Source organism: Budorcas taxicolor, chromosome 15 (genome assembly GCF_023091745.1).
Source record: "Budorcas taxicolor isolate Tak-1 chromosome 15, Takin1.1, whole genome shotgun sequence".
Taxonomy (NCBI): Eukaryota; Metazoa; Chordata; class Mammalia; order Artiodactyla; family Bovidae; genus Budorcas; species Budorcas taxicolor.
In genome coordinates, this window is record NC_068924.1 from 63,467,377 (window position 1) to 63,493,262 (window position 25,886).

General features: G+C 39.6%; 1 protein-coding gene across 2 annotated transcripts; it reads right to left on the reverse strand.

Moving 5' to 3' along the window:
- Window positions 1-929: 929 nt before the first annotated feature.
- APIP (APAF1 interacting protein) lies at window positions 930-25,856 on the reverse strand. 2 transcript variants are annotated; one of them, XM_052652798.1, is made up of 7 exons: window positions 25,712-25,856; window positions 13,570-13,670; window positions 7,817-7,865; window positions 6,334-6,451; window positions 4,535-4,607; window positions 1,713-1,880; window positions 930-1,078 (listed from the first exon to the last, which is right to left on the reverse strand). In XM_052652798.1, exons 1-7 carry the CDS (start codon window positions 25,769-25,771, stop codon window positions 979-981), a joined length of 669 nt encoding a protein of 222 aa, XP_052508758.1. In that variant the 5' UTR covers window positions 25,772-25,856; the 3' UTR covers window positions 930-978. The 2 variants fall into 2 exon arrangements, with proteins under 2 accessions (XP_052508758.1, XP_052508757.1); XM_052652797.1 differs by having other exon boundaries at window positions 4,535-4,670.
- Window positions 25,857-25,886: the final 30 nt, after the last annotated feature.

The following is a 25,886-nucleotide window of genomic DNA, read 5'->3' on the forward strand; positions in this document are numbered from 1 at the left end:
AAGATGCTGCTGCTTTTGGCTACATTAAAAAAAGCATTTTCTGATTACATCTCTGTATTGGTCATGGTTTATTTCATCAGGAGAGTTTGAGTATACTTGATTTGAACTTTACAACTCATCCCACTATAACATGACTGCTCTATCTCACAATATAGGGAAATCTGTACAGCATAAAGAGGAAATCTATAAAATTGACTCAACATTAGCACTGAGTGGCACATCTGGTCTTAACTTTTCAAGCAAATTTATGTTACCAATATTAAAATAAGAAAATGCTCATTCTATAATTTAGTGGAAATTTTCCAATGGGTTCTATTATCACCAACAACTTTGAAGAGTAATAGGAATTTTCTGGGAGTATATACAAAAAAAGATTAATTCAAAGGGAAATATGTTGCCATTAGGGGTTTAGAAATAAACATAAAAAACATTCATGGGATTCTTGTGTGGTTCAGATTCCTTGCTTCCACTCTAGGAAGCGAGGATTTGATCCATGGATTTGATCCCTGAACTAGGACCCCATATGCAGGATAGCATAGCCAAAAAACCCAAAACACATTCATTATAAAATTTTTATTCCATTGCATTGTCATTTAAGATTATAAGAATACAAGCAAATATCACCCAGTGTCAGAATATCTGCATTGTTTAGTGACAAATCAATATCTTCATGGACATTTTCAATTCATTTAGAAAAGGTCATGTCATTTATGTATTAATTAAGGTAAGCTTTATCTCTCTATGGCTCAGATGATAAAGCGTCTGTCTACAATGCGGGAGACCTGGGTTCGATCCCTGGGTTGGGAAGATCCCCTGGAGAAGGAAATGGCAATCCACTCCAGTACTATTGCCTGGAAAATCCCATGGACAGAGGAGCTTGGTAGGCTACAGTCCATGGGGTCGCAAAGAGTCAGACACAACTGAGCGACTTCACTTTCCTTTTTCCTTTATCTCTCTATACAGTAAATTTCCATTTATTTATACAATTCCATTTTCTCCAGCGGGAAGCTGTGCTGGGTCCAGCCCTACTTGCTTCATTGATACAGCAACATCAAACAAATAGTCATAACACTCACACCTGTTTAAAAAAATAAAAAGCAAAAAGCATTAAAAGCGTTTAGTCAGAGTTCTCCACTTCTAATAATCACATTTTTCCTCTGCATCAAATGAACCCTGTTCCTAGTAATTTCCACCCCCCCCCTCAATTCTATGCAAAGGGTTTCTTATTTTGTCTCTAACATTATTAAAAAAAGGAATCACACCGTATCATGCCACCATACCATACACTTCTCAGGAAATAAAAGAGTTTAAAATATACTACTTACCTAAATTTAAATTTTTTATTATGTGCCATTTTTGTAAATAAATGTAGCAAATCATCCTAGCCCTCAACTGAGAGAACAAGAGCTGTTGCTCCTTCTTTATATCAAAGGGCACAGTAACTTGCCAAAAACCAGCAGGCCTGAAAATTATGTCTTAACAAAAGAATATATAATACAAAGAAAATGTCTAGAAATAATAATGATAAACTGTGAAGTTGGTTTAAAGTCAGATTAAACCAATTTGACCAGTGACACACCAAAAAAAATCATACCAGTAAAAGAAGACCTGAAAGCTAATGCAGTCCGGTCTACTCTTTTACAGGAGCAGAGCGAGGGGTAGTCCTCCAACTAAAGGGTGACTGGCCCTGACGTTCCTTGGTTTACACTTACATGGTTTTAGCCTTCTCCCACGTCTCGCCCCAGACGTAGACTCCATGCCGTCTGACTAGCACTGCGCAGGAGTCTGGGTAATCATTCATTGCCCGAGCCATGCGCTCTTTGAGGTCTTTCTCCTCAGGTGTGTTCTCAATAATAGGTACTACTAACATATCATCGTATCTGTAAGAAAAAACATGCTCCTTTTTAAAACAAACGTATTCATATATAAAACTGATCACTTTTTCAAATAATAAGCTAGACGTTCTCTTTATATCCGAGAAGCCACTCCAAATTATGAACAAGATGTTGCATGTCAGTCTGTGTATCCTGCATGAACAACTATATCAAAAGACGCCTTGGGAATCTGGCAGGCATTGTTCTAATCCTAAGTAGAAGTGGCAGAAATTTGTACAGGACACCAAAACCTAACAAAGAAATAATCAAGATCATACAAGTATTTCCATGAAGCATAGAGAATCATAGTGTTTTGAACACAGGAAGGATTAACAACTGAACTACTTAAAGCAGGAATTTCCCAACAGTTCGAAACCATTTTATTCTATCTCTGCAGGACCTGAAAGTGTCTTGGATAGGCAAATAAATACATGTGTGGCTTATGGTCCTGGGATAGCAAAAACCTTTTGAGTGAACCATTAAGGGTATGATAACATTTTTAGAACGTTCTCACATCTGTGATGTTAGAACTTATTTTTACCTTATTTTTACTAAGTACATGTGATGAAATCAAAATACGCATTTTTCATTTTTTGTTTCTGTAATAATACTCAAGAAATAATTTGTCACTGGTAAAGTTACCACTATTTCTGAGGTCATTTACAACCAATCAAAACTCAGACATATTTTCCTTGTAACATGAACTTCTCTTGCCTTGTTAATGTATCATCTGCTTTTTCACCTCCTTTGTAATGGCTACAGTTAACCAAAATAAGTTCTATCAATAAACTATCAGAAATTACTACTTTAGGGAAGGTACAGAATAAATAGCAGTCATGTGATAAAGAACTTGGCCAATCATTACCATTAACAGAATGAGGTTGCCCATTATTTCACTTAAGTAAAACAGAGGTAATTATAAAATATCCTTAAACATGGAAGGAAAAATTGCTAGTCCCAAGTCTTTCCTAGTATTGGCCATGAAAACCACAAACTTATATTTTTCTCTACCATACACCAAACAGTCAGAAATAGCTCCAGGTGCAAAATAATTCCACAGTAAAAGAAGACCTGAAAGCTAATCCAGTCCGATCTCCTCCTTTTACAGGAGCAGAGCCAGGGGCAGTCCTCCAACTAAACAGCCTTCTTTTCACCCTTCCACAGGCATTCGCCTTCAAAAGGGAGGACAGTTACATTTAACATGGTTACCTCACCAATAAGAATTAGGCATTTGAAAGTTATCATTATTTTTAAGATGCACTTAAAATTTTTAAAAAGTAGAGTAGAAAATGTAAAAACTCCATCCTTTTTCCGACTTCATCCACCTTTTTTGCCCCTTCTTTTGACTGGATACTTTAGGATTCTACCCAAAACCTGATTAAGTACCACTGCCCAGGAGCTGTGATAATGACCCTGTTACTGATTTCCCAGCCAGCCAGGCTCAAACAGAATTGCAAAAACATCTCAAAAAACTTGGTACTCTTTAAGTTCTGAAACATTCAACATAATATATAAAAAGTATATACACTGTGATGCATAACAAATGGCATCTTTGCATTCACGTCATTCTTTTTTCCACAAATTCCAAAGACTTTCTGCTGGGCTTTGCTCCTAAACCTACCGTTTCACATGTTCTTCTGACCTATTTTTATTTCTTCACTGAAGCAATCAAATGCCGATGAAATTGGTAACACACAAATGCCTCTCCTTCAAGACCCAGACGTGGAAAAGGTAGTACGCGGCTATGCTTTACTATGTACACTTTCATAATTTAAATAGTTAACTTCTGTAAGTAGGTGTTTCTCAGTGCTGAGGAATGCTTTAGGCACACAATAAATATTAAGTAAAATCAAGTCAAATGAACTTCTCAGCACACTAGTTTAAACACGTACTGTCTGTTACGTGCAGTAACAGTAACATACTGGCGTAAGAACACTTTAGTGAAACTGGCACCCTTTTCTTCTCAACAAGCCAAAGTGGATTCAGCCTCTTTAGGAAATTAAGAAGGGTGAAGGTTCAGGAACAAGAATGCCCAAACATTTAGATGAAACCCTGAGTCCCAGGAACATATATCTTTGTGTCACTATATTCTAGATTGATGAATAATGGCCACATTTTTGTGGGTTGGTAGATTTAGCTGATTTTGTCTAAAGGGCCTCTGTTCTATATTATCTATGCCCCTTTCCACACTGAAAAATATAAGCATATAGAGATCTACATTAAAATAATTATAAAATTTTTTTAAGTGAAAATTTTACAGAAATACTACATGAAATCCAAGCGAAGCATAAACTTTAGTCAGAGCTGAAACTTCCTGAAGACAAAGTGAAGGTGAGGAGCGCTTATTCTCGGGTTGTTTCAATAGAGGAACACAGTCTTTCCATCTCTACAGAAATCTCAGCCCAGTCCTTTTCTTTTTACTCCAACAAACATTTCGTTATTCACGTTGGCAATAATTTACCAAGGCTGGGTTGGGAATGGGGAGAAGGAAGGGAGGCATCTAATTGGTGTCACTGAGAATAGATCTGGAAGTATAATATTAAGTAGGGTAATAACATCATATTAAATACATAAAAATATCAGGATCCCGTTTATCACAAGAAGGAGAAATACTGTTCAAATTATTTAAGCACAAAAAAAAGAGGGGGGGGCAGAAATACCTGTAATACCCTCCCGAGGTACATTTCTTTATTCCTTTGATCATCTCTTGATGTGTAATTTTAAACTCCTTTCCTGGGAAGACAAGGGTGGCCATGACAGCGGCTTTAGAATGGGTATGGATCACAGCGCCTGCTTCTGGGGTGCGGTGGGGGGAAGAATACAGTCACATGCTCAGTGAAAAGTAAATTATGCTTTTTAAAGAGTTTATATATATATATACACACATACACACACATATATTTATATATGGTTATAGACTTGTTTTTTTTGGCATCGAATAAAAAGTTGGCAGTGGGTAGGAGACGAGGAAGGGAGGTAGGAAAGAGAAGAGTCAGAAAGAAAAAAGAAGAAACATTAAACTTTATCCAGCAAGTGGACAATGTGCGCAATACTTCATATATGCTCAAAAACATGTTTTAGATGGTCTAAAGTACAGCTATTATAATAATAGAGATCATTATCACAATACTATGACCACTCAATTAGGGATTCCTATGTCTCCTTTAAAGATGTTTTCTCTTTATATCATCACAACAACCATCTCTCCCATTTAATGGTGAAGGCTCAGAGATTGTTAAATAACTTATTGACAGTTATTTAACTACACTGTCCAACTCTTAACAGTAGTTGAAAACTTGGGATTTGAACCCAGGTCAGTCTGACCCTTGATCAAGACAGGCTTTATAGTGTAGGCCACATCTTGGTGACATAAGGAATGATTGGGATTTTAAGATATAGATGCAATGGGTTTACCTAAAAAAGAATTTGTACACTATAAAACTCAGTAATGGCTATTTTTGCAACTGGAAGTTTATTTAGCTTTTTTTGCTAGGAAAGATTCTCCAGGCTGGCAGAATCTGCTGTTGAAGTTTCATCCTGTCAATAGTAGCTGGTAATGTCTGGGAACAGAACATAGCATGATTATTCACTGTGTACTGATTTCATTCAGGGGCTATACTAAAGCATGGTCTTTATGACTTCATTGCAATGGCTAAGTCAGTACTTCAGTTATGCTTTCTTATTTTTACATTGTCCTTTAGGTTCAATCTTTCTAGGTTAGTTCTCTACCACAATTTCTGGGAATTAGTAATAAAATGTTTATTAGTAATAAAATGTCACATAGTAAATTTTTCAAAAAAGAGAGGACCACTCCCACTGAAGTGAATAAAAGACCATGATTTTCCCTCCTTTGCAGTTTGATTAATTTCTACTACAAGTTTGCAGAGGTATAGCTCTAAACTAAGAGTAGGAATTGGATTGTATATATAATAGTTAGTTGGTTAATCTGACAATCTAGTGGAGTCATACTCATCTAGATTGTAATTCTGGCCCCCCCAATACTCACTAGCTGTTTATTTTGGGAAAACCTTCCCACAGCCTCTGTCCTTTCATGTATAAAATGAAGTACTAATGGACCTTCCACAGAGACGATGTGAGGACTAAATCAGTGAACACGTTTATAATTCTTGCACATAGCAGGCATTTAAGAAATCTGAATTACAACAATAATTGCCATTATTTAGGGGGGAGTTTTATTGTTTAGTCACTGAGTCATGTCTGACTCTTCTACAGTCCCATGGACTATAGCCTGCCAGGACTATAGTCCATGGGATTTTCCAGGGAAGAATACTGGAGTGGGTTGCCATTTCCCTCTCCAGGGGATCTTCCCTACCCATGGATTGAACTTGTATCTCCTGCATAAGCAGGAGGATTCTTTATCACTGAGCCAAACATGAGAGCCCATTTAGGGGAGCCTACTCTGCAAATATTCGTTATGTTGAGCACATTTTCTACCGACCTCTCATTGTGTAAGCATTCATGAAAAGAGGAGTACACTGGCTTTTCTTAAGATTCTTAGATGGTGGAGGTCCGCTTATATCCTTTTCATTGATGTCACAAACAAACATGTCTTCAGGCTATTTAGAGAAGGAAAAAGAAAAGGTTCATAAATATCAATGAGAAATGTCTTCTTTCTTGTTTGTCTATAGTATATACATACAGTGCTAATATATGTGTGCTGCTGCTGCTGCTACTAAGTCGCTTCAGTCATGTCTGACTCTGTGCGACCTCAAAGACGGCAGCCCACCAGGCTCCCCCGTCCCTGGGATTCTCCAGGCAAGAACACTGGAGTGGGTTGCCATTGCCTTCTCCAAGGCATGAAAGTGAAAAGTGAAAGTGAAGTCGCCCAGTCTTTGCGACCCCATGGACTGCAGCCTACCAGGCTCCTCCGTCCATGGGATTTTCCAGGCAAGAGTACTGGAGTGGGGTGCCATTGCCTTCTCTGTGATATATGTGCAACTCATTTTAAATATTTATATAGTTTCTCACTCAAAAATATATAACCATTTTGAGAAATAAAAAAATGTTTTCTACTAACCAAAATAATCTCAAGAGTTAAAAAAATCCACCTTTAGAATTTGAAGAAAAAAATTGATATGGAAAATTGAATATGCAAGTATAAGGTTATTTCATTAATTTCTCAGTTTTGCCATGTAATTTCACAACTATATTTCAGAGAGACTACATAATCACTATTTTAGGATGGGTATTATAATTTTTTTCATATTTCATAATATAAGAGGAAAAACAGAGAATAAAATTTTCTTATTCCTTGAGAATCTTACCTGGTACTCAGAAATGCTAATCTCGACGAGGCACATTATTTTTTAAGTTCTAAGGAATTATGTAGATCCACAGGTTTTTCCTACTAACACATGCATATTTCTGACTTGTAACTTTCATTTGCCAGGGTTTATTGTAAACTACCATATAAATTCTTTATTAATGAAGCATTATGCCTTAGAGAGAATTAAGTATTATGTACTTGTTTTAACTCTATTCTGGGTATTATTCTAGCGTTAATACAGAAGGGGTCCTCTCAAAATTTTGAAACAAAATTTTATGGAAGACATTTGCTATTATTAAATATGAGTCAATTTGGTCCATTTGGTCCAATCTGATTAACCTATTAGCCGACAAAGATGGTGTTATAATGCTGCAGTTATAATCATCTTTTATTATGATTTAAGACTGTACTATTCACTTTTGCCCTGTAGAGGCAGAAAGAAAGTTTAGAACACCTGGTGATATGCAGGATCATTACCACCTTAAAAAAATTTCGTAGTTACTTAACAAATGTTTGTTGATTAGTTATTTAAATTATCACAATATAATTTCCCTTCAAAACTAACATTTCTTTTAATATTAATTCCATTTCACAAAACAATAATCAGGTAGAGAAGAGCAGACATTTAGGTTTAAGAAGGATCCCTTTACCATACCTGAATCCGTTCCTTTTGCACTCCTGAAGGAGCAATGTAGATTTCATTGCTGGTGATACAAAATATAGAAATTGGTATTTATTTAACTCTATTGTTCTGCTTTTGCAAAAAAGAAAAGTGTATCCTTGCAGTCCAATCATTAATCATCTTTATAAATCAAGTCATACAAATAGCAGCTTTATTCAATTAATGGAATAGGTTGTATAGAAAGAATAGCAAGAAAGAACAGCAAGCTACTTTAATGTCTTTATAATGCTGGTGACACAGTGAAATGTTGATAGTTGCTTCTGTCTTCTACATTTTCATATAAAGTTCTTTATTTCGTTTTATGGTGCAAAATTAATGGTAACCAGACTTTCATCTAGTTAGGATAAATACAAATCTGAAAACACAAGTCCTTAGCATCTTTAAGCGTCAATAAGCACAGTTGATCTTGCTGGACATGGAACACAGTAATTCTAAAATCCAATCAGAGGAAAATATGCTCACTCAAAGTCTTGCAAGGAATCGGGTTTCATTTTGTTTGAAATGCTCTTATTACAAAACATGAAGTTCAGAGACCTCTGCTGGATGGCTGGTTAAATTACAGCTTTAACTCTGGGCTACTTTTTTGGGTGGAACAGTATGCTTCCTAGTTGAAAAACACTTCTATCTTGTGAAAATACATGGTAACAAAGCTAAAACAATTGCAGAAAGTTAAAAATGTAAAAGGCATGGTTACATCTGGAGATCTCTGTTATACAACACCTGTGCTAAGGGAGGATGCTACAGCATTACCACAAGGTGCTTTCAAATTTGATTTGGAAATTAACTTCAAAATCTTCTCTAAATTCTCTCCACCCTCAACAAAGATCCTCTGGCTCATGTGTCAGTTTCAGTTGCTGCCAGAGGGTGTTGAAGAGCTGCCACATAAGGCAAATGAAGGAAATATCAGCACCTGCATGCTCTAGCTTCCGCCACTGAGGCATGGACTACGTACGGACGCTAAATCAATATTAACTGTTTCTGAAGGAGACACCCAGGGCTTCCCAGGTGACGCTAGTGGTAAACAACCTGCCTGCCAATGCAGGAGATGTATGAGACATGGGTTCAACCCCTGGGTAGGGAAGACCCCCTGGAGGAGGGCATGGCAACCCACTCCAGTATTCTTACCTACAGAATCGCATGGATAGAGGAGCCTGGCGGGCTACAGCCCACAGGGTTGCAAAGGATCGGACAGGACTGAAGCAACTTAGCATGAACACACAAGAGACTCACAGACTTAAGAGAATGAACTTATGGTTGCTGGGGGTAAGGATGGGGGAAAGGATAGTTAGAGAGTTTGGACATGTACACACTACCGTATTTGAAATGGATAACCGACAAGAACCTACTGTATAGCACATGGATCTCTGCTCAATGCTATGTGGCAGCCTGGAGGGGAGGGGAGTTTGAAGGAGAATGGATATATGTATACTTATGGATGAGTCTATCTGCTGTCCACCTGAAACTATTACAACATTGTCAATTGGCTATACTCCAATATAAAATAAAGAGTTAAAAAAATATCAACCGTTTCCCACAGAAAATGAGGATGACTGGCTATATTGCATCAAGCTGCCGAAGTAGGGGTTACAAATAAACCTATAGACTTAGAATTGACAAAATGTAAGGAAGTTGCTTTAAGGTCTACTCATAAATTAAGGTCTAGAAAATAAATGCTGGCTATGAAAGTGAAAGTGTTAGTTGATCAGTCGTGTCCGACTCTTTGTGATCCTATGAAACCGTAGCCCACCAGGCTCTTCTGTCCATGTAATTCTCCAGACAAGAATATTGGAGTAGGTAGCCATTCCCTTCTCCAGGAGAATCTTCTCAGCCCAGGGATCAAATCCAGGTCTTTAGCACTGCAGGCTACGTCTTTACTGTCTGAGTCACCAGGGAAGCCCAAAATGCCTGATAAAGGGAGTGAAATCCAAAGCACAGTAAGCTTTGTTCAAGCATTCATTTTCACAGAGTAGTTACTGCTTTAGAACTTTGTTGCCTAAGAAAATCATAGAGCGGCATTCCTCTGGAGCCAGGGGCAATGCACAGGGATCGTACTGTCAAAAAGGACCCCTTATAAATACCAGAGATCCAAATCTTTTGTCCTCATGTAACATGAAGAACATGAAAGAGACTCTGGAATCATGTGTGGTACATAGTCTAATCACCTCTGCTGGTAAGTGGACTTGTAGGTCTTCTCATGCGGGAAGATATTTATGTAGCCCTGGGAAAAGACCCAGATAAAGTTCCCAACAGTCTGCTGTAAATAAGCCCTCAGTAGTGAAATGGCAACCCACTCCAGTGTTCTTGCCTGGAGAATCCTAGGGACGGGGGAGCCTGGTGAGCTGCTGTCTATGGGGTCGCTAGGAGTCGGACACGACTGAAGCGACTTAGCAGCAGCAGCAGCAGCAGCAGCAGCAGCTGAAAGCATGGAATCCTAACCACTGGACCGCCAGGGAATTCCCTGGTATGCTAAATTTGTTTTTATTACTACTTTTGTAAAACAGAAATCAGTTTAGATTTTGGTCAATTTTGATTAAACGATTAGCTAAATAGATTTTAGAAAAAAATATATTTACACCTACAAGGAAGGAGATATCTGGATAAAAATACAGAGATGATAGAGCTTTTATTTTGGGAAGGACAAGTGCTAAAGACTAAAAGTAAAGTATTTCTTGGGACTGTAAGCCACAAACAGAAAACATGTTGAGTTTCCAGGTACTATGTTTGGGAATTTATTTTCTCCACACTCTCTGCTCTTTCACTCTGTGGTGAGCAGGGGGACAAACCGCAAGGCTTCATAATGCATGTACATGTACTGCTTCTACTCGTATTTACTTAAAAAAATCCTTTAAATCTTACTATGCTTCAATTATCTTGTCTACAATATGGGACAATTAATTTTAATTTTAGTATCATACAACAGGATTAGTGTTTCTGACACATAAAAACATCATGCTGTGAAAATAGGAAATGTTAAATGTGAAAGGTAGGAGCCCAACCTAAACACAACGGCTGCTAAGTATCCTGGAATAGCCATGACTATTGTTATTTTCTTGGTCCTCCATTTCTTCCTTTTGATTTAACACTCATCTGTGTCTTAAGCTGTCTTCTCTTGTTTGGCACCACACGTCAGGAGCATATAAATTGGACTGATAGCAGCCAAACCTTGGAAATGTAAATAATTTCATTTTCTCCAAAGGCTTACTGCCACACTTACTGTGGAAATATAATCTATTGGGTTTGTCCTTCATGCCAAATATATGTGCTCTGAAGCATCAGAAAAAAACTTTCATTAACATGAGAATATTAATACCATTGATAAAATTATTGATATGGGTCTACAAAGTCTTTTAAATATTAGGGAGAAAATTCAACATTTTACTACAAATTACCCATTTTACTCCATGAAGCACAAATTTAGTAAGATCCCAAATGCAGTGACATACAATCGTGGCTGTTTTCACCTGTGACCTCCAGGCGGCGCTCCTCACCAATTAAGAATCTAATAACAGACATTTTACAAATACAATGCAACGTCCCCACAAATTGACTGTAATGCTACAAAGTCAATTACTTTTAAAATGTGCCCCTCAGGGCTTTAGCATAACCATACACAATTTTAGAGAACGGTTCCACATTTTAATTACAGTCTTTTATATCTTTATGATAAAAAAAATTTCTTCTTGAGATCTGCAATGGCCCCTTGCTTACATTCTATTTTTAATTTTGCTATTTTTTTTTAAAAGAGCCAATTGGAAAAAGTTGTTTTAATTCAGTTTGGTAGAAAGCTCTGTTTCTTACATATGTATGTGTGTGTACGTGTTGTGTCCGACTCTTTGTAGCCCACCAAGCTCCTCTGTCCATGAAATTTTCCAGGAAAGAAGACTGGAATGGGTTGCCATTTCCTATTAGTGGGGATCTTCCTGACCCAGGGATCTTACCCGTATCTACTGTGTCTCCTGAACTGGCAGGCGGATTTTTTTTTTTTTTTTTACCACTGCACTGCCTCTTTGTGTGTGCGCACTCAGTCATGTCCACCTCTTTGTGGCCCCATGGACTGTAGGCTGCCAGGCTCCTCTGTCCATGGAATCTGTGGACTGCAATCTGCCAGGCTCTTCTGTCTATGGAATCTTCAGGCAAGAAATACTGGAGTGGGTTGCCATTTCCTACTCCAGGGGATCTTCTCGACCCAGGGATCGAACCTGAGTCTCATGCGTTGGCAAGTGGATTCTTCACCACTGTGCCCACCTGGCAAGCCCTTATTCATACTGCTGACAATGCAATTAAAAAGCAGGTTACTAAAGGCAAGGTTTAGAATATGATTTATTATAAATAATACAGCTCAAAAACAAAATTACTAGGACTCAACTCCTAAATGAAAAAAATGAAACAATTCTAATAACAACAAATGTTGTTATAGGACTTTGTTGTGAACAGGTCAACTTGAAAGTTTTGGCAAAATACTCTGAAAACCTGTGAAATACCGATTGACACATTAGCACCGGGTTGATGGTAAGAGGACCCATGTAAGGGAGGTACCACATACTACGTGGAACGGACCTTTGCAGACCAAGAGCCTCCCTACATATGAACTCTGACAGCTGTTGAGTAAGGCCTCTCCTGCTATTTCCCACAGTTTAATTATATTTTATGAGTTTCTTGCTAATTTGAAGCAGATGAAGTTTCAATGGCATCATCTTGTGGTATGCCACAAAGTCCCTTTAGTCCAAAATGTTCTGATTCTAGAAACTCCCCTGGTGGTTCAGTGATTAGGAAGCCATGCTTTCAACGCAAGGGGCAAGATTTCCATTCCTAGTTGGGGAACTAAGATAATCGCATGTTGCGAAGCCAAAAAAAAAAAAAGTTTACTGATGACATTTTGCATTCCATTCTTCTTTAAACAATGCAGCCTCCTTGGAGGTGTTACTCTATATATTCAATATCCCATAAATATTGTAGTAGTCCAATTTTGTTAAAGAAAGTGAATTAGGATAAAGAAATAAACCAAGTTACTCAATTTAATATTCAGCCTCCAGACAATTAATATTCCTAAAACATTTCAGGAGGAAAAATATTAATCCTGTTCCAGAAACAATTAAGGGAATGAGACTCTACAACCTTTATTTTCATTGTAAGTAGGTTACTTATTTTTTCATCCTCTTAAAGGAATGACACTGAATAAATCTAATGAACAATTAAATACTATTTATTCCTTCTACTTCAAGTCAAATACCTCTTGTTTTGTCCTGTGAGCAACATGGACCCGCACGTATTAAGCCCATTAATAACAATACATGTAGTTGGAAAGGCATATTGTGATTTTCTACTCAAAATGTAATTTTTAGGATTTTTGGATGGTTAACAATATGCATCTAAGTGACTCTGAAATATGTATCTGAACCTTTGTAACAAATCCTGTCTACCCAGAAGGGATCCTTTATAGTTCCAGACACGAACATACCCAGCAGCACGTTAGTTAACTTTGGTACTCCAAACACTGGGACCAAATTATCTGGATTACAAACTGTGGTTCTTAAGTCCACAGGTATTTATTATATATGCAACATCTAGAGAACACTTACTCCATTCGGTTATGCAAATACCTATTTCTCTATTTAGAAACTAACTACCTTGAGTACCATGAGAAACTGATCATCAGCTGTTCTTTGACATAATACATGTTAGGCTCTTGGTGGTCTACTTATATGGAGAATCAGCCAGAAACTTACCCATGCTTCAAGCTAATTCCTCCTCCAGTCCCAGTGACCCAGCCCAAATGGTAGAACTGCTTGCAAAGCTCTGGGATCAGGTATCTTGGATGTTCCTTGTCCTTAAAAAGAAGATAATGATTTCTAAATAGACATTATTTTATCAAGTAACTATTATAGTAAGTTACTTGATATCTTACTATAATATATATAATACTTACATACTTACTATAGTATATACTATATAATATATACTTACTATAATATATACTGCTGCTGCTACTGCTAAGTCACTTCAGTCATGTCTGACTAGTGCGACCCCATATCCGGCAGCCCACCAGGCTCCCCGTCCCTGGGATTCTCCAGGCAAGAACACGGGAGTGGGATGCCATTTCCTTCTCCAATGCATTAAAGGGAAAAGTGAAAGTGAAGTCGCTCAGTCGTGTCTGACTCTTAGCGAACCCACGGACTGCAGCCCACCAGGCTCCTCCATCCATGGGATTTTCCAGGCAAGAGTACCGGAGTGGGGTGCCACTGCCTTCTCCGATAATATATACTAGATATCTCTAGTAAAAAAACAATTTAAGGAAGTTTAAGAAAAACTACCATAGAGAGGATACTGTGAGAGAGAAAATTATTACAAAATATACTTTGTTTTTAATGTTTGGAAAGTGGATCTGCCATATTGTTTGGCCACCTAGAATCATTCAGTTAAGGGCCACATAGTCCAATACTATGGAACAAGTTATAACAATGAGGTGGGGAAAGACAATATTATATTGCAAAGTGTCTTACTGAAATGGTTGAAATAAAATAAAATCTAGTGCTGAAAGAGGCACACTTCAGTCTACCCAGAAGATTTCTTTAAACAAAACATCGTATTTAAAACACCTCATTAAGGCATGTGTACATGATATATACTATGATAGTTATTTTTTCATCTTCTCTGTGTTGGTTCAATCTTTTTTTTTCTAAAAAAAAATGTCCTTTTTCCATAGTAATTATAGTGTTTTCTATTATTACAAAATCAATGTATACTCATTATGGAATATAAGTCAAGGAAATGACATAAAAAGCACACAGAAGCAATCATAATTAATATTTTCTAGGCCCCATTCTATGAAGATATATGTTGGGATAACATCTTACTGTTTAAGATGTTATAGAAGTAATATATGAGATATAATTGACATATAACATTATGTTTCAGATGTACAACATGATGATTCCACATTATACAGCTGGTGAAATTATCAGTACAATAAATCTAGCTGAAATAAAAGCCCCACTTTTATATATGTCTGGTGATTATTTGTTTAGAAAAAGAAAATAAAGCATTTCCCCCCTTTTGGTAAAGCTAAAATGCATGAAAACAAAAAAAATAATAAAGAAATACCATGAATTCCATTTTGGCAGTAATGATTTACAACCCTTACCTTGAAAACAACTAAAACAGCTGAATTATTTTAAAAAACATTTCAAAATATATTGCTTAGCTGGCTGGAAAATAAGGTTTCACAGGGGCCATTGAAGAAAAGAGTGAGTCTACCTGGGAGGGAAGTGAGTTCCTATAACTTCCTTGAAAGCATCTGCAAAACTCTGGTGACCTAAGTGCTTCAATTTTGATAGCTATGCAAGTCACTAGAAGCACAAGATAAAACCTCAGGTATGCTACAAACGGGGCATCCAATAGAAAATCCCAGCATACACATGGGACCCCAAGGGACTATACTCTCCAGATTAAAGTGAACAAGAAATAGATGCACTGTGCAGCAAAGCACAGTCAGCGTATCTGCCTATAGAAATCTCAGCACTGGGTAAAGGGGAAAGAACATCTTTGAGTCCAAAGAGGGGTTATTATTGAACAGACTACATTTTTAGCTACTTATATGGAAATTATGGAATTTTCCCATATTCACTGTTAATATTATACATACTATTTTATTTTAGATAAGTATTGCTAGTGATAATTTGATGGAGCAGACTTAAGAATATAAAATTAAGGATATGGGAAAGGTGATGTTTTTTAAAATTCTGATTCAGCACAGGCTTCGGGGTTAATTGCTTACATGACCCGGGGCCTCAGATTTGTTGTTGTTTAGTTGCTCAGTGATGTCTGGCTCTTTGGTGACCCCATGCACTGTAGCCCACCGGGCTCCTCTGTCCATGGGATTCTCCAGGCAAGAGTACTGGAGTAGGTTGCCATTTCCTTCTCTAGGGGATCGTCCCTACACAGAGATCAAACTGGTGTCTCCTGCATTGGCAGATGGATTTTTTACCACTGAGCCACCAGGGAAGCCCAGGCCTCAGTTTACTTATCCATTAAATGAGAACATGCTGAGGATTAAAATGACATATAATGGATATATCCAATCCCAAAAAGACAATGCCAAACAATGTTCAAACTACCACACAATTGCACTCATCTCACATGCTAGCAAAGTAATGCTCAAAATTCTCCAAACCAGGCTTCAACAGTACGTGAACTGTGAACTTCCAGATGTTCAAGCTGGATTTAGAAAAGCCAGAGGAACACAAGATCAAATTGCCAACATCTGCTGGATCATAGAAAAAGCAAGGGAGTTCCAGAAAAACATCTACTTCTGCTTTATTGACTACGCCAAAGCCTTTGACTGCATAGATCACAACAAACTATGGAAAATTCTTAAAGAGATGGAAATACCAGACCGCCTGACCTGCCTCTTGAGAAATGAATATGCAGGTCAAGAAGCAACAGCTAGAACTAGACATGGAAGAACAGACTGGTTCCAAAAAGGGAAAGGAGTACATCAAGGCTGTATACTGTCATCCTGCTTATTTAACTTACATGCAGAGTATATCATGAAAAATGTTGGGCTGGGTGAAGCACAAGCTGGATTCAAGACTGCCAGGAGAAATATCAATAACCTCAGATATGCAGATGACACCACCCTTATGGCAGAAAGTGAAGAGGAACTAAAAGCCTCTTGATGAAAGTGAAAGAGGAGAGTGAAAAAGTTGGCTTAAAACTCAACATTCAAAAAACGAAGATCATGGCATCCAGTCCCATCACTTCATGGCAAATAGATGGGGAAACAGTGGAAACAGTGAGAGACTTTATTTTGGGGGGCTCCAAAATCACTGCAGATGGTGACTGCAGCCATGAAAGTAACATAGACACTTGGTCTTTGCAAGAAAAGTTATGACCAACCTAGACAGCATATTAAAAAGCAGACATTACTTTGCCAACAAAGGTCCGTCTGGTCAAAACTGAAAGAGTCAATTCCTAGGCAGATTGATAAGATCCAGGGGTCCTCAAGGAGAGAGGGGTCTGGAATTCTCAAGAAGGAAAGGACAAACTTTGTGGAGGTTTTTTCCCCCTCTACATTCCTTAGTCACATAAAAAAATTTTTTTTTCTTTAAGCCTGGAACTGATGACTACACAACTCAGTTTAAACTCTGTCAGTTCAGTTCATTCGCTCAGTCGTGTCCGACTCTCTGCGACCCCATGAATTGCAGCACGCCAGGCCTCCCTGTCCATTACCAACTCCCGGAGTTCTAGGAGTTCCCTGTACTAAGGATTATATAACCACAATGTATCCTGCTTGAGGACAGTTTCTCCTTCCTGAAAACCTTCTGGCTAATCCTGTTATCTTAAAATGTAAATTACGGAAGTGGGTCTAGTAAGATCTTTACAACCTTGAGACATTCTTTTGATTTATAAAAGTTATGACCAACCTAGATAGCATATTCAAAAGCAGAGACATTACTTTGCCGACTAAGGTCCATCTAGTCAAGGCTATGGTTTTTCCAGTGGTCATGTATGGATGTGAGAGTTGGACTGTGAAGAAGGCTGAGCGCTGAAGAATTGATGCGTATGAACTGTGGTGTTGGAGAAGACTCTTCAGAGTCCCTTGGACTGCAAGGAGATCCAACCAGTCCATTCTGAAGGAGATCAGCCCTGGGATTTCTTTGGAAGAAATGATGCTAAAGCTGAAACTCCAGTACTTTGGCCACCTCATGAGAAGAGTTGACTCATTGGAAAAAGACTTTGATGCTGGGAGGGATTGGGGCCAGGAGGAGAAGGGGACGACTGAGGATGAGATGGCTGGATGGCATCACTGACTCGATGAACATGAATCTGAGTGAACTCCGGGAGTTGGTGATGGACAGGGAGGCCTGGCGTGCTGCGATTCATGGGGTCGCAAAGAGTTGGACACAACTGAGCGACTGAACTGAAATGAACAACTCATCAAAGTATATAATTCCCTCACTAACACTAACAAGGGGGGCACTCTCTGTCCCCCTTCTGATGTCTATGTCAGAAGCTTTCTCGGACCCTTTTCTTACTTTAATAAAACTCTGCTACACAAAAGCTCTTGAGTGATCAAGCCTGGCCCCTAGTCCCGAAGCTAAATCTCCTTCAGAGATCACAAATCCGGTATCATTCACCATAAGCTATCAAAGCTACGGTTTTTCCAGTGGTCATGTGAGAGTTGGACTATAAAGAAAGCTGAACACCAAAGAATTGATGCTTTTGAACTGTGGTGTTGGAAAAGACTCTTGAGAGTCTCTTGGACTGCAAGGAGATCCAACCAGTCCATCCTAAAGGAAATCAGGCCTGAATATTCATTGGAAGGACTGATGCTGAAGCTGAAACTCCAATACTTTGGCCACCTGATATGGAAAACTGACTCACTGGAAAAAGACCCTGATGCTAGCTAAGACTGAAGGTGTGATGAGAAGGGGATGACAGAGGATGAGATGGCTGGGTGGCATCACCGACTCTATGGACATGAGTTTGAGTACACTCCGGGAGTTGGTGATGGACAGGGAGGCCTGGCGCGCTGCAGTCCATGGGGTCGCAGTGTCGGACACGACTGAGCGACTGAACTGAACAATGGACACAGCAGGCAGCACAATGTGTGTCACAATGTTCATTTCCTTTCCACTTAATAAATGAAAAATTTCTGAATTAAAATATTAATAAAGCTATGTTGGTTTTTCTTATTTTTTCCTCTTTAAATCTAGCTAAAATTACTGATGCCTTGTATAATTTGCTATTTCTTTTTTTAGGAATATAAATGATGTTTTAATTACATATTAAAATGCAGCCAATGAGAAGACTCCTGCAGTTTTCAATCTTTAAAACCATCCATTTCCACAGCAAGTTGCAAACGTTATAGGAAATAGACTGTTCTTAAGCCCTGCTCCCCGCCCCCCCCACCCCTTTTCCCTTTTGTATTTCCAGTACTGAGGTATCAGAACCATTAGCCAGCTTTCTGCTACAGGAGTAACAATGATAAGGCCGCTGTTGTTAGTAAGGTTTCATTCAAATCCACAAAATTACAATTTCAAAAAAATAATCAGCAGCAGGAACCAAGAGAGGTATATTTACTAAATATGCAGTCATTTAAGTTGCCCAGAATAGTAAGAAAAGTAAAAACCAGAATACATATTTTAATAAGAACTGATAAGAAAGAAAAGATTTAGTTAGTATTTAGCTTTCCCCTGAATGTCAATAGTATCTTGTTTGTTATTAAGTCTGATTTTTCACTTAGAATAAGGGTTTTGAAAGATATATCTAAAGGTAGGTTGCAATCAACTTCTTATAGTAGAGGTTCCATACAGTTAGGGGGCAACATTTAACAGTACTTATATATATATATATACATATATATATATATACACACACATTTTAAATTATTTAATTGGAGGCTAATTATTTTACAATATTGTGGTGGTTTTTGCCATATTGTATGAATCAACCATGGGTGTACATGTGTCCCTCCATCCTAAACTCCCCTCTCACCTCCCTCCCAACCCCACCCATCTGGGTTGTTTTGTATATATTAAAAACTAAGGCCTAAATAGTTTTTCAATCAATATTTCATTTCCCCAATTTTTCAATCTATTTATTGTTGTGACCCAAGAACGAAAGAGCAGATAAAACTATCGAGGGGCTTGGAATGCAGGAACAGAAAAGCCAGACCCTTATCATCCTTCCCTCCCCTGTGTTTTAACTATTAATGGATTTCAGGTCCTCCTGAGCAGTATAGCCTGTCTCCCCGACACCCCATAGGGAGAAGGTATTTGCCTTACTTTTCACCCCACCCAGTATAAGTGCCTAATCCAATCAGCAAATGACCTGCAAGTCCCCTATCCCACTCCTTGTACCCTGGGTATAAAAGTGGACTAAGGACCCTGTTCAACATCGGTTCTCCCTTGAGCTGGCCCGCTGTTCTAAGAGCGTCTCCCACTCTAATAAACTTTATTTAGCCCTCATGCTGTCTCATGTCTGGAAATTCTTTTCCAACCCAAGCCCAGACAATGATGGTTATTTTAAGGAAATCATCCTCGAATGTCACTGAGGTACCTGCTCACAGCCAGCCATGGCTCTAATCTCCTCCACTTTTTCTTTCAATTTAAGCATAATAGAGGCATGTATTTCTCAGGGGTTTTCCTCGGGGGGAGACTCTCTTACAATCATAAAATGAACACCTGTCAAAGGCATTTTAGCCCATCAACTAATGAGGGAATCAAAAAGATGGTACAACTGTGTGTACAAAAGAGAATTCAAAACACAGATACATGAAATAATCAGGAATCCTGGATTTACAAATAAATAATAAAGAGAAACTGGACAATATCTACTAGAGCAATTAAGTTGAATCTCTATCAGTTCAGTTCAGTCGCGTCTGATTCTTTGCGACCCCACTGACTGCAGCACGCCAGGCCTCCCTGTCCATCACCAACTCCTGGAGCTTACTCAAACTCATGTCCATTGAGTTGGTGATGCCATCCAACCATCTCATCCTCTATCATCCCCTTCTTTTCCTGCCTTCAATCTTTCCCAGCATCAGGGTCTTTTCAAATGAGTCAGTTCTTCACATCGTGGCCAAAGTATTGGAGTTTCAACTTCAGCATTAGTCCTTCCAATGAATATTCAGGACTGATTTCCTTCAGCATGGACTGGTTGGATCTCCTTGCAGTCCAAGAGACTCTCAAGAGTCTTCTCCAACACCACAGTTCAGAAACATCAATTCTTCAGTGCTCAGCCTTCTGTATGGTCCAACTCTCACATCCATACATGACTATTGGAAAAAGCATAGCTCTGACCAGATGGAACTTTGTAGGCAAAGTAATGTCTGCTTTTTAATATGCTGTCTAGGTTGGTCATAGCTTTTCTTCCAAGGAGCAAACATCTTTTAATTTATGGGCTGCAGTCACCATCTGCAGTGATTTTGGAGCACAAGAAAATAAAGTCTCTCACTGTTTCCATTGTTTCCCCATCTATTTTCCATGAAGTGATGGGACTGGATGCCATGATCTTTGTTTTCTGAATATTGAGTTTTAAGCCAGCTTTTTCACTCTCCTCTTCACTTTCATCAAGAGGTTCTTTAGTTGCTCTTTGCTTTCTGCCATAAGGGTGGTGTCATCTGCATATCTGAGGTTATTGATATTTCTCCTGGCAATCTTGATTCCAGCTTGTGCTTCATCCAGCCCAGCATTTTGCATGATGTATTCTAAATATAAGTTAAATAAGCAAGGTGACAATATACAGCCTTGATGTACTCCTTTCCCAATTTGGAGCCAGTCCACTGTTTCGTGTCTGGTTCTAACTGTTGCTTCTTAACTTGCATACAGATTTCTCAGGAGGCAGGTAAGGCTGTCTGGTATTCCCATTTCTTGAAGAATTTTCCAGTTTGTTGTGACCCACCCAGTCAAATGCTCTGACATAGTGAATAAAGAAGTAGTAGATGCTTTTCTGGAACTCTCTTGCCTTTTCCATGACCCAACAGATGTTGGCAATTTGATCTCACCTTCCTCTGCCTTTTCTAAACCTAGCTTGAACATCCGGAAGTTATCGGTTCACTTACTGTTTAAGCGTCTCATTGAAGAGATTAACACACTCCTTCTGAAGGCTGGACATTCCCTTGGAGATTTTTGCAAGACTGAAGACCCATTCACTTTACTTCCCCACTGCATCTCCCTCTCCATTCTGCCTTTCAACTTTAGTTCCTCCTTGCTTCTTTTTCTCCAAACTATAAAATTGGGGCATCCAGACCCCAATGAGATGGTTATTTTGAGGTGCAAGCATGCCATCTTCTCAGGCTGCCGGCTCCCAAACTGAAGTCTCTTCCTTGCCTCAACACTTTGTCTCTCAATTCATTGGCCTATTGTGCAGCAAACAGAGTGAGCTTGCACACATTAACACAAGGAGCCTGGCTTTAACTCTGATATCCACTAGCTGAGTGCCCTATGTAAGTCAGTGACTCTTTCTGGGTATTGAGTTCCTTATATTAATAACCTGGATGAGTGATTCCTAGACTTCTGAATTTCAAGACCAATAGCTTGCGTTGCTGTTGTTCTTTAAATTTTAGGGACTGACATAAGATTGCCAAGTTACAACGTTAGTTATATTTAATCATCATCACATTCTTCAAAAAAGAAAGTGCATGTTTAACATAAAAACAGTAGGAAGGATAATGTCAGAATAAAAGGTAGTCCTTTAAATTGAATGCAGTTAATTTTGTAGAATTCACTTTTCCATCATCCTAGCTTTCCTTACTTTATAATAGTGAAGTTACTCAGTTGTGTCCAACTCTTTGTGACCCCATGGACACCAGGCTCTTCCATCCATGGGATTTTCTAGGCAAGAGAACTGGAGTAGGTTGCCATTTCCTTCTCCAAGGAATTTCTCGACCCAGGGACCGAACCCAGGTCTCCCACATTGTAGACAGATGCTTTACCATCTGAGCCACCAGGGAAGTCCAATATAATAGTAGAGTGTAAAGCTCTCATGGACTCATATTTGGCCAGGATGAAGGTTATTTTTCCTTATTTGGCTTCTTTGCCTACAACTTTTCCATTTCCCTCCAGCTTACCCTTCACTCTATTTTTAGTACTAATACACTACTTTGATCACTTAAACTCCCTTCCTCAAATCATTTGATGCTCAGATACCATGTCCTGGGTCTGTTAATTAAGTCCTTCTGCTTTTTTTGCTCCCATTTAACTTTCAAATATTTTCATTTTTTTACATAAATCTCTCAGTTCTAGTCCACCTACATAGTAATCAATCTCCAGGATGGCCCTTAATGATGACCCCAGTTTCCTGGTTTCCACATCCTGGTGTAAAGTTCCATTCCAAATTGTATGGGGCTGGTCTGTGTGAAGACCCACTGAGAAGTGATAGTCTGTCACTTCTGATATCAGGTTACTGAAGACTACAGCTTCCATCTTCTCTGCTCTCCTTTGGATCAGCAGCTGCCATGTTATAGGGTATTAGCTATGCAGCAGGCCATACAAGGAAGAACTGAGGCTTGGGCCAATAAAATGGGAGGAACAGAGGCCTGCCAGTAACTTTGTGAGCCCGGAAGCACATCCCGGCTGCAGTCAAGGTTTGAATGCCTGCAGCTCTAGTTGACAGCTTGACTGCCGTCTCATGAGAAACTTTAAGCTTAAATTCTCTTGCATTCCTAATTGTCAGAAACTGTGTGAGACAATGATTGTGTGTCATGCCTAAGTTCTGGGATACTTGCTATGCAGCAATAGATGACTCAAGACACATTATCTTGACAGCCAAGAATACATCTTTTTCTCTTTGCACTGTTATTGTTCATGCTGGATCTCCAATTCTCCCAACTCTAGCTGTCAAATTCTTGCTTATCAGCCTTCATACCCACTTCCCCTATGATTCCTTCTTTCATCTTCTCAGGCAGAAGTGATCGTTCCTCAAACTCTGTGTCATGGCAACTGCCCTTTGTACCTTTTTTGTGTACCTACTGAATAGCCCTCTCATTCATTCACTTAACAAACCTTTACTGAAGGCTCCAAAGAAATAAATATGAGTAAGATGAATCCTTCCCCTTGAGGGCTCAAACTCTAGTAAAAGTTGCAAAATCACAAAACAACGTATAAAACAAGATGGTCCAGGGCATTATGCGAGTAGAAGCTACTGCTGGGAGGGAGCAGGAGTTGGGAAAGACCAGAGAGGAAGGGATGCTGAGCTAAGTTTTAATAAAGGATGTGGCGGAGTGTGCAGGTATGTGAAGAGGAGAAAGAGTGTTTCAGTCAGAGAGAACTCTTAAGCACCAGCAACCAGAATTAGGTTCTGCAGGATGGAGGCAGGTAGGGATAAAGACTGTAAGGGTCTTTCATGCCATGCACTGGGGTTTGGACTTTATGTTACAGATGGTTGCTAACTGCTGAGTCATTTTAAGTAGAAGATGACTGGATCACATCTTGCTTTTGAAACATTTCTATAGGGGTAGTATAGAAGAAAGGCTGAAGGATGACCAAGGTAGCAAAAGACCAGAACAGACCAGAAGGCTGTGTGAAAGTTTCAAAATGAAATTTTAATGTGTGATGGTGGAGATGGATTTGGAAGATAAAGAAGTTAAAAAGGATAGGCTTTGGGTAAGAAAACCTTAAAAAAAAAGAGGCTTCAAGGAATTCTAAGTTTTCAGTTGGCTGAGTTGCTAAGTGGGTAGTGATACCAGTTTTAAGTATTCCTTGCCTGTCTACCACACATGAAGCACTTCTGGGAATTCAGCCCCGAACAAAACACAGTCATTGCATTAATGGAATTTATACTCCAGGGATAGTTTTTTAAAAAGCTATGTTGACTGAAGAAAAAAAAAAAAGGCACAACCTCAAAGTTAAGTTTCAGTTCAGTTCAGCGGCTCAGTCGCGTTTGCGACCCCAGGAACCGCAGCACACCAGACCTCCCCATCATCAACCGCCAGTCTACCCAAACCCATGTCCATTGAGTCGGTGATGCCATCCACCAACCATCTCATCCTCTGTCGTCCCCTTCTCCTCCTGCCCTCAATCCTTCTCAGCTTAGCATAAAGTTAAGTTTAACTGGGGGCAAAATGAGGACTATAGGCCGGGAGACAGCCTCTCAGTTCTGAGGAACTGATCCAAAGTGGTGAGAAGGGAGGTCAGTAGATAATTTTAGTGAAGGAGAGTTACATGGAATCAAGCCCACATTTTGGCCAAGGGTTGATGTTACTCACCAGGTTGACGCTAGTCACGCGGCACAGATGTTTCAATTATTTTAGTGCTTTTCTAGATGGGAGAAAAATGCAAGAAACTAATACTTATAAAATGTTCTCTTGAAAACAACTGTCTGACAGCCTGCTCTGCCAGGTTTTCCTACAGTATCTCATTCCTGATCTCCTCTCTCTACTCCTTTCAGGGTGTGTTGAAAGTCAGTAACTCCAGCAGGTATTGATCTAATCTTTGTAGAAGCAGACAGTGGGCGAGTTTTTAAATGGCAGTGAAATGAGGAATAAACAAACTGTAGTACATGGGAAGAAGAAAACAAATAAGAGACTTTGCTAATCTGTGTTATGTTACTTATTCACACAAGAATAGTGGTTGCCAAGAATTTCCCAATAAAACCTGCTAGGCTGTGACCCACGTTACTACTTTTTAATTGGGCCCTTCAGCCCCAGGAGAAATAAAGGAGCGAGTTTCGGGGGGGGGGGGGGCGCGGGGAGACTTTCCCTCTCTGCCTCTTAATTAAGCAAGGCTTCTCACGTTGCAATTGTTTATTCCTCTAGATTTCCTCCGTACCCAAGGCCAAGCCCTTAATCATCACCCTGAGCACGTGGGTGTTCCAGAATAAAAGGTATGCGCAGCCCGAGGGTGGATTTTCCTCTTCTGCTTAAGGAAAAACCCTTTTTAAGATCATTCCATAATCAAACTAAACCGAGGCAGTCAAAGAGCAACTGCGCAGAGTAAAAGTGCTGGCTACAGTCCGAAGACCTGGCTCCGCGGACGTTTTCCCACTGCCTACTGAGCGGCAAACGAAGAGCGCAGGAAAACAGCTGCAGAGGACAGTCCTAGCTCCAGTTCCACTCCAGAGCTTCGAGCTTCCCCGAAGGTCTTTTATGTTAAATGGTTTTGAAAAACACATTAAAGACGCCCAATGCTCCCCCTCAGTTATTTTTCCCTTTTCAACGTTTGGTGCCCAGCCCTCGCCGCCGAAAAATCCCAGCGCTGGAAGCAAAGCTCGCCGAGTAGGCAGGGGCCTCAGGTCCACACGCGGGGAGCAAGGGGCGGCGCACGGCGGTCGCGTCCGGCCCGGCGCAAAGCCCCACCCGGCCGGCGCCTCGCTTCGGCCGCCGCCTCGCTTCCTGGGAATAGAGGGCACCGGCGGCCCCGCCCCTACCTGCGCGCGGCACTGCCGTGAGCAACAACAGTCTCCCTCTGGAGCGTGAGAGCCAGACATGGCCGGGACTAGCAGTACCCGCGCTTGGCAACCTTCGCACGGCTCGCGTGCTCCTGGCGCTTCGCCTGGGCCAACGCAACGAGGCCCGAACTAAAATCAGGCGGCTCTGAGGGCA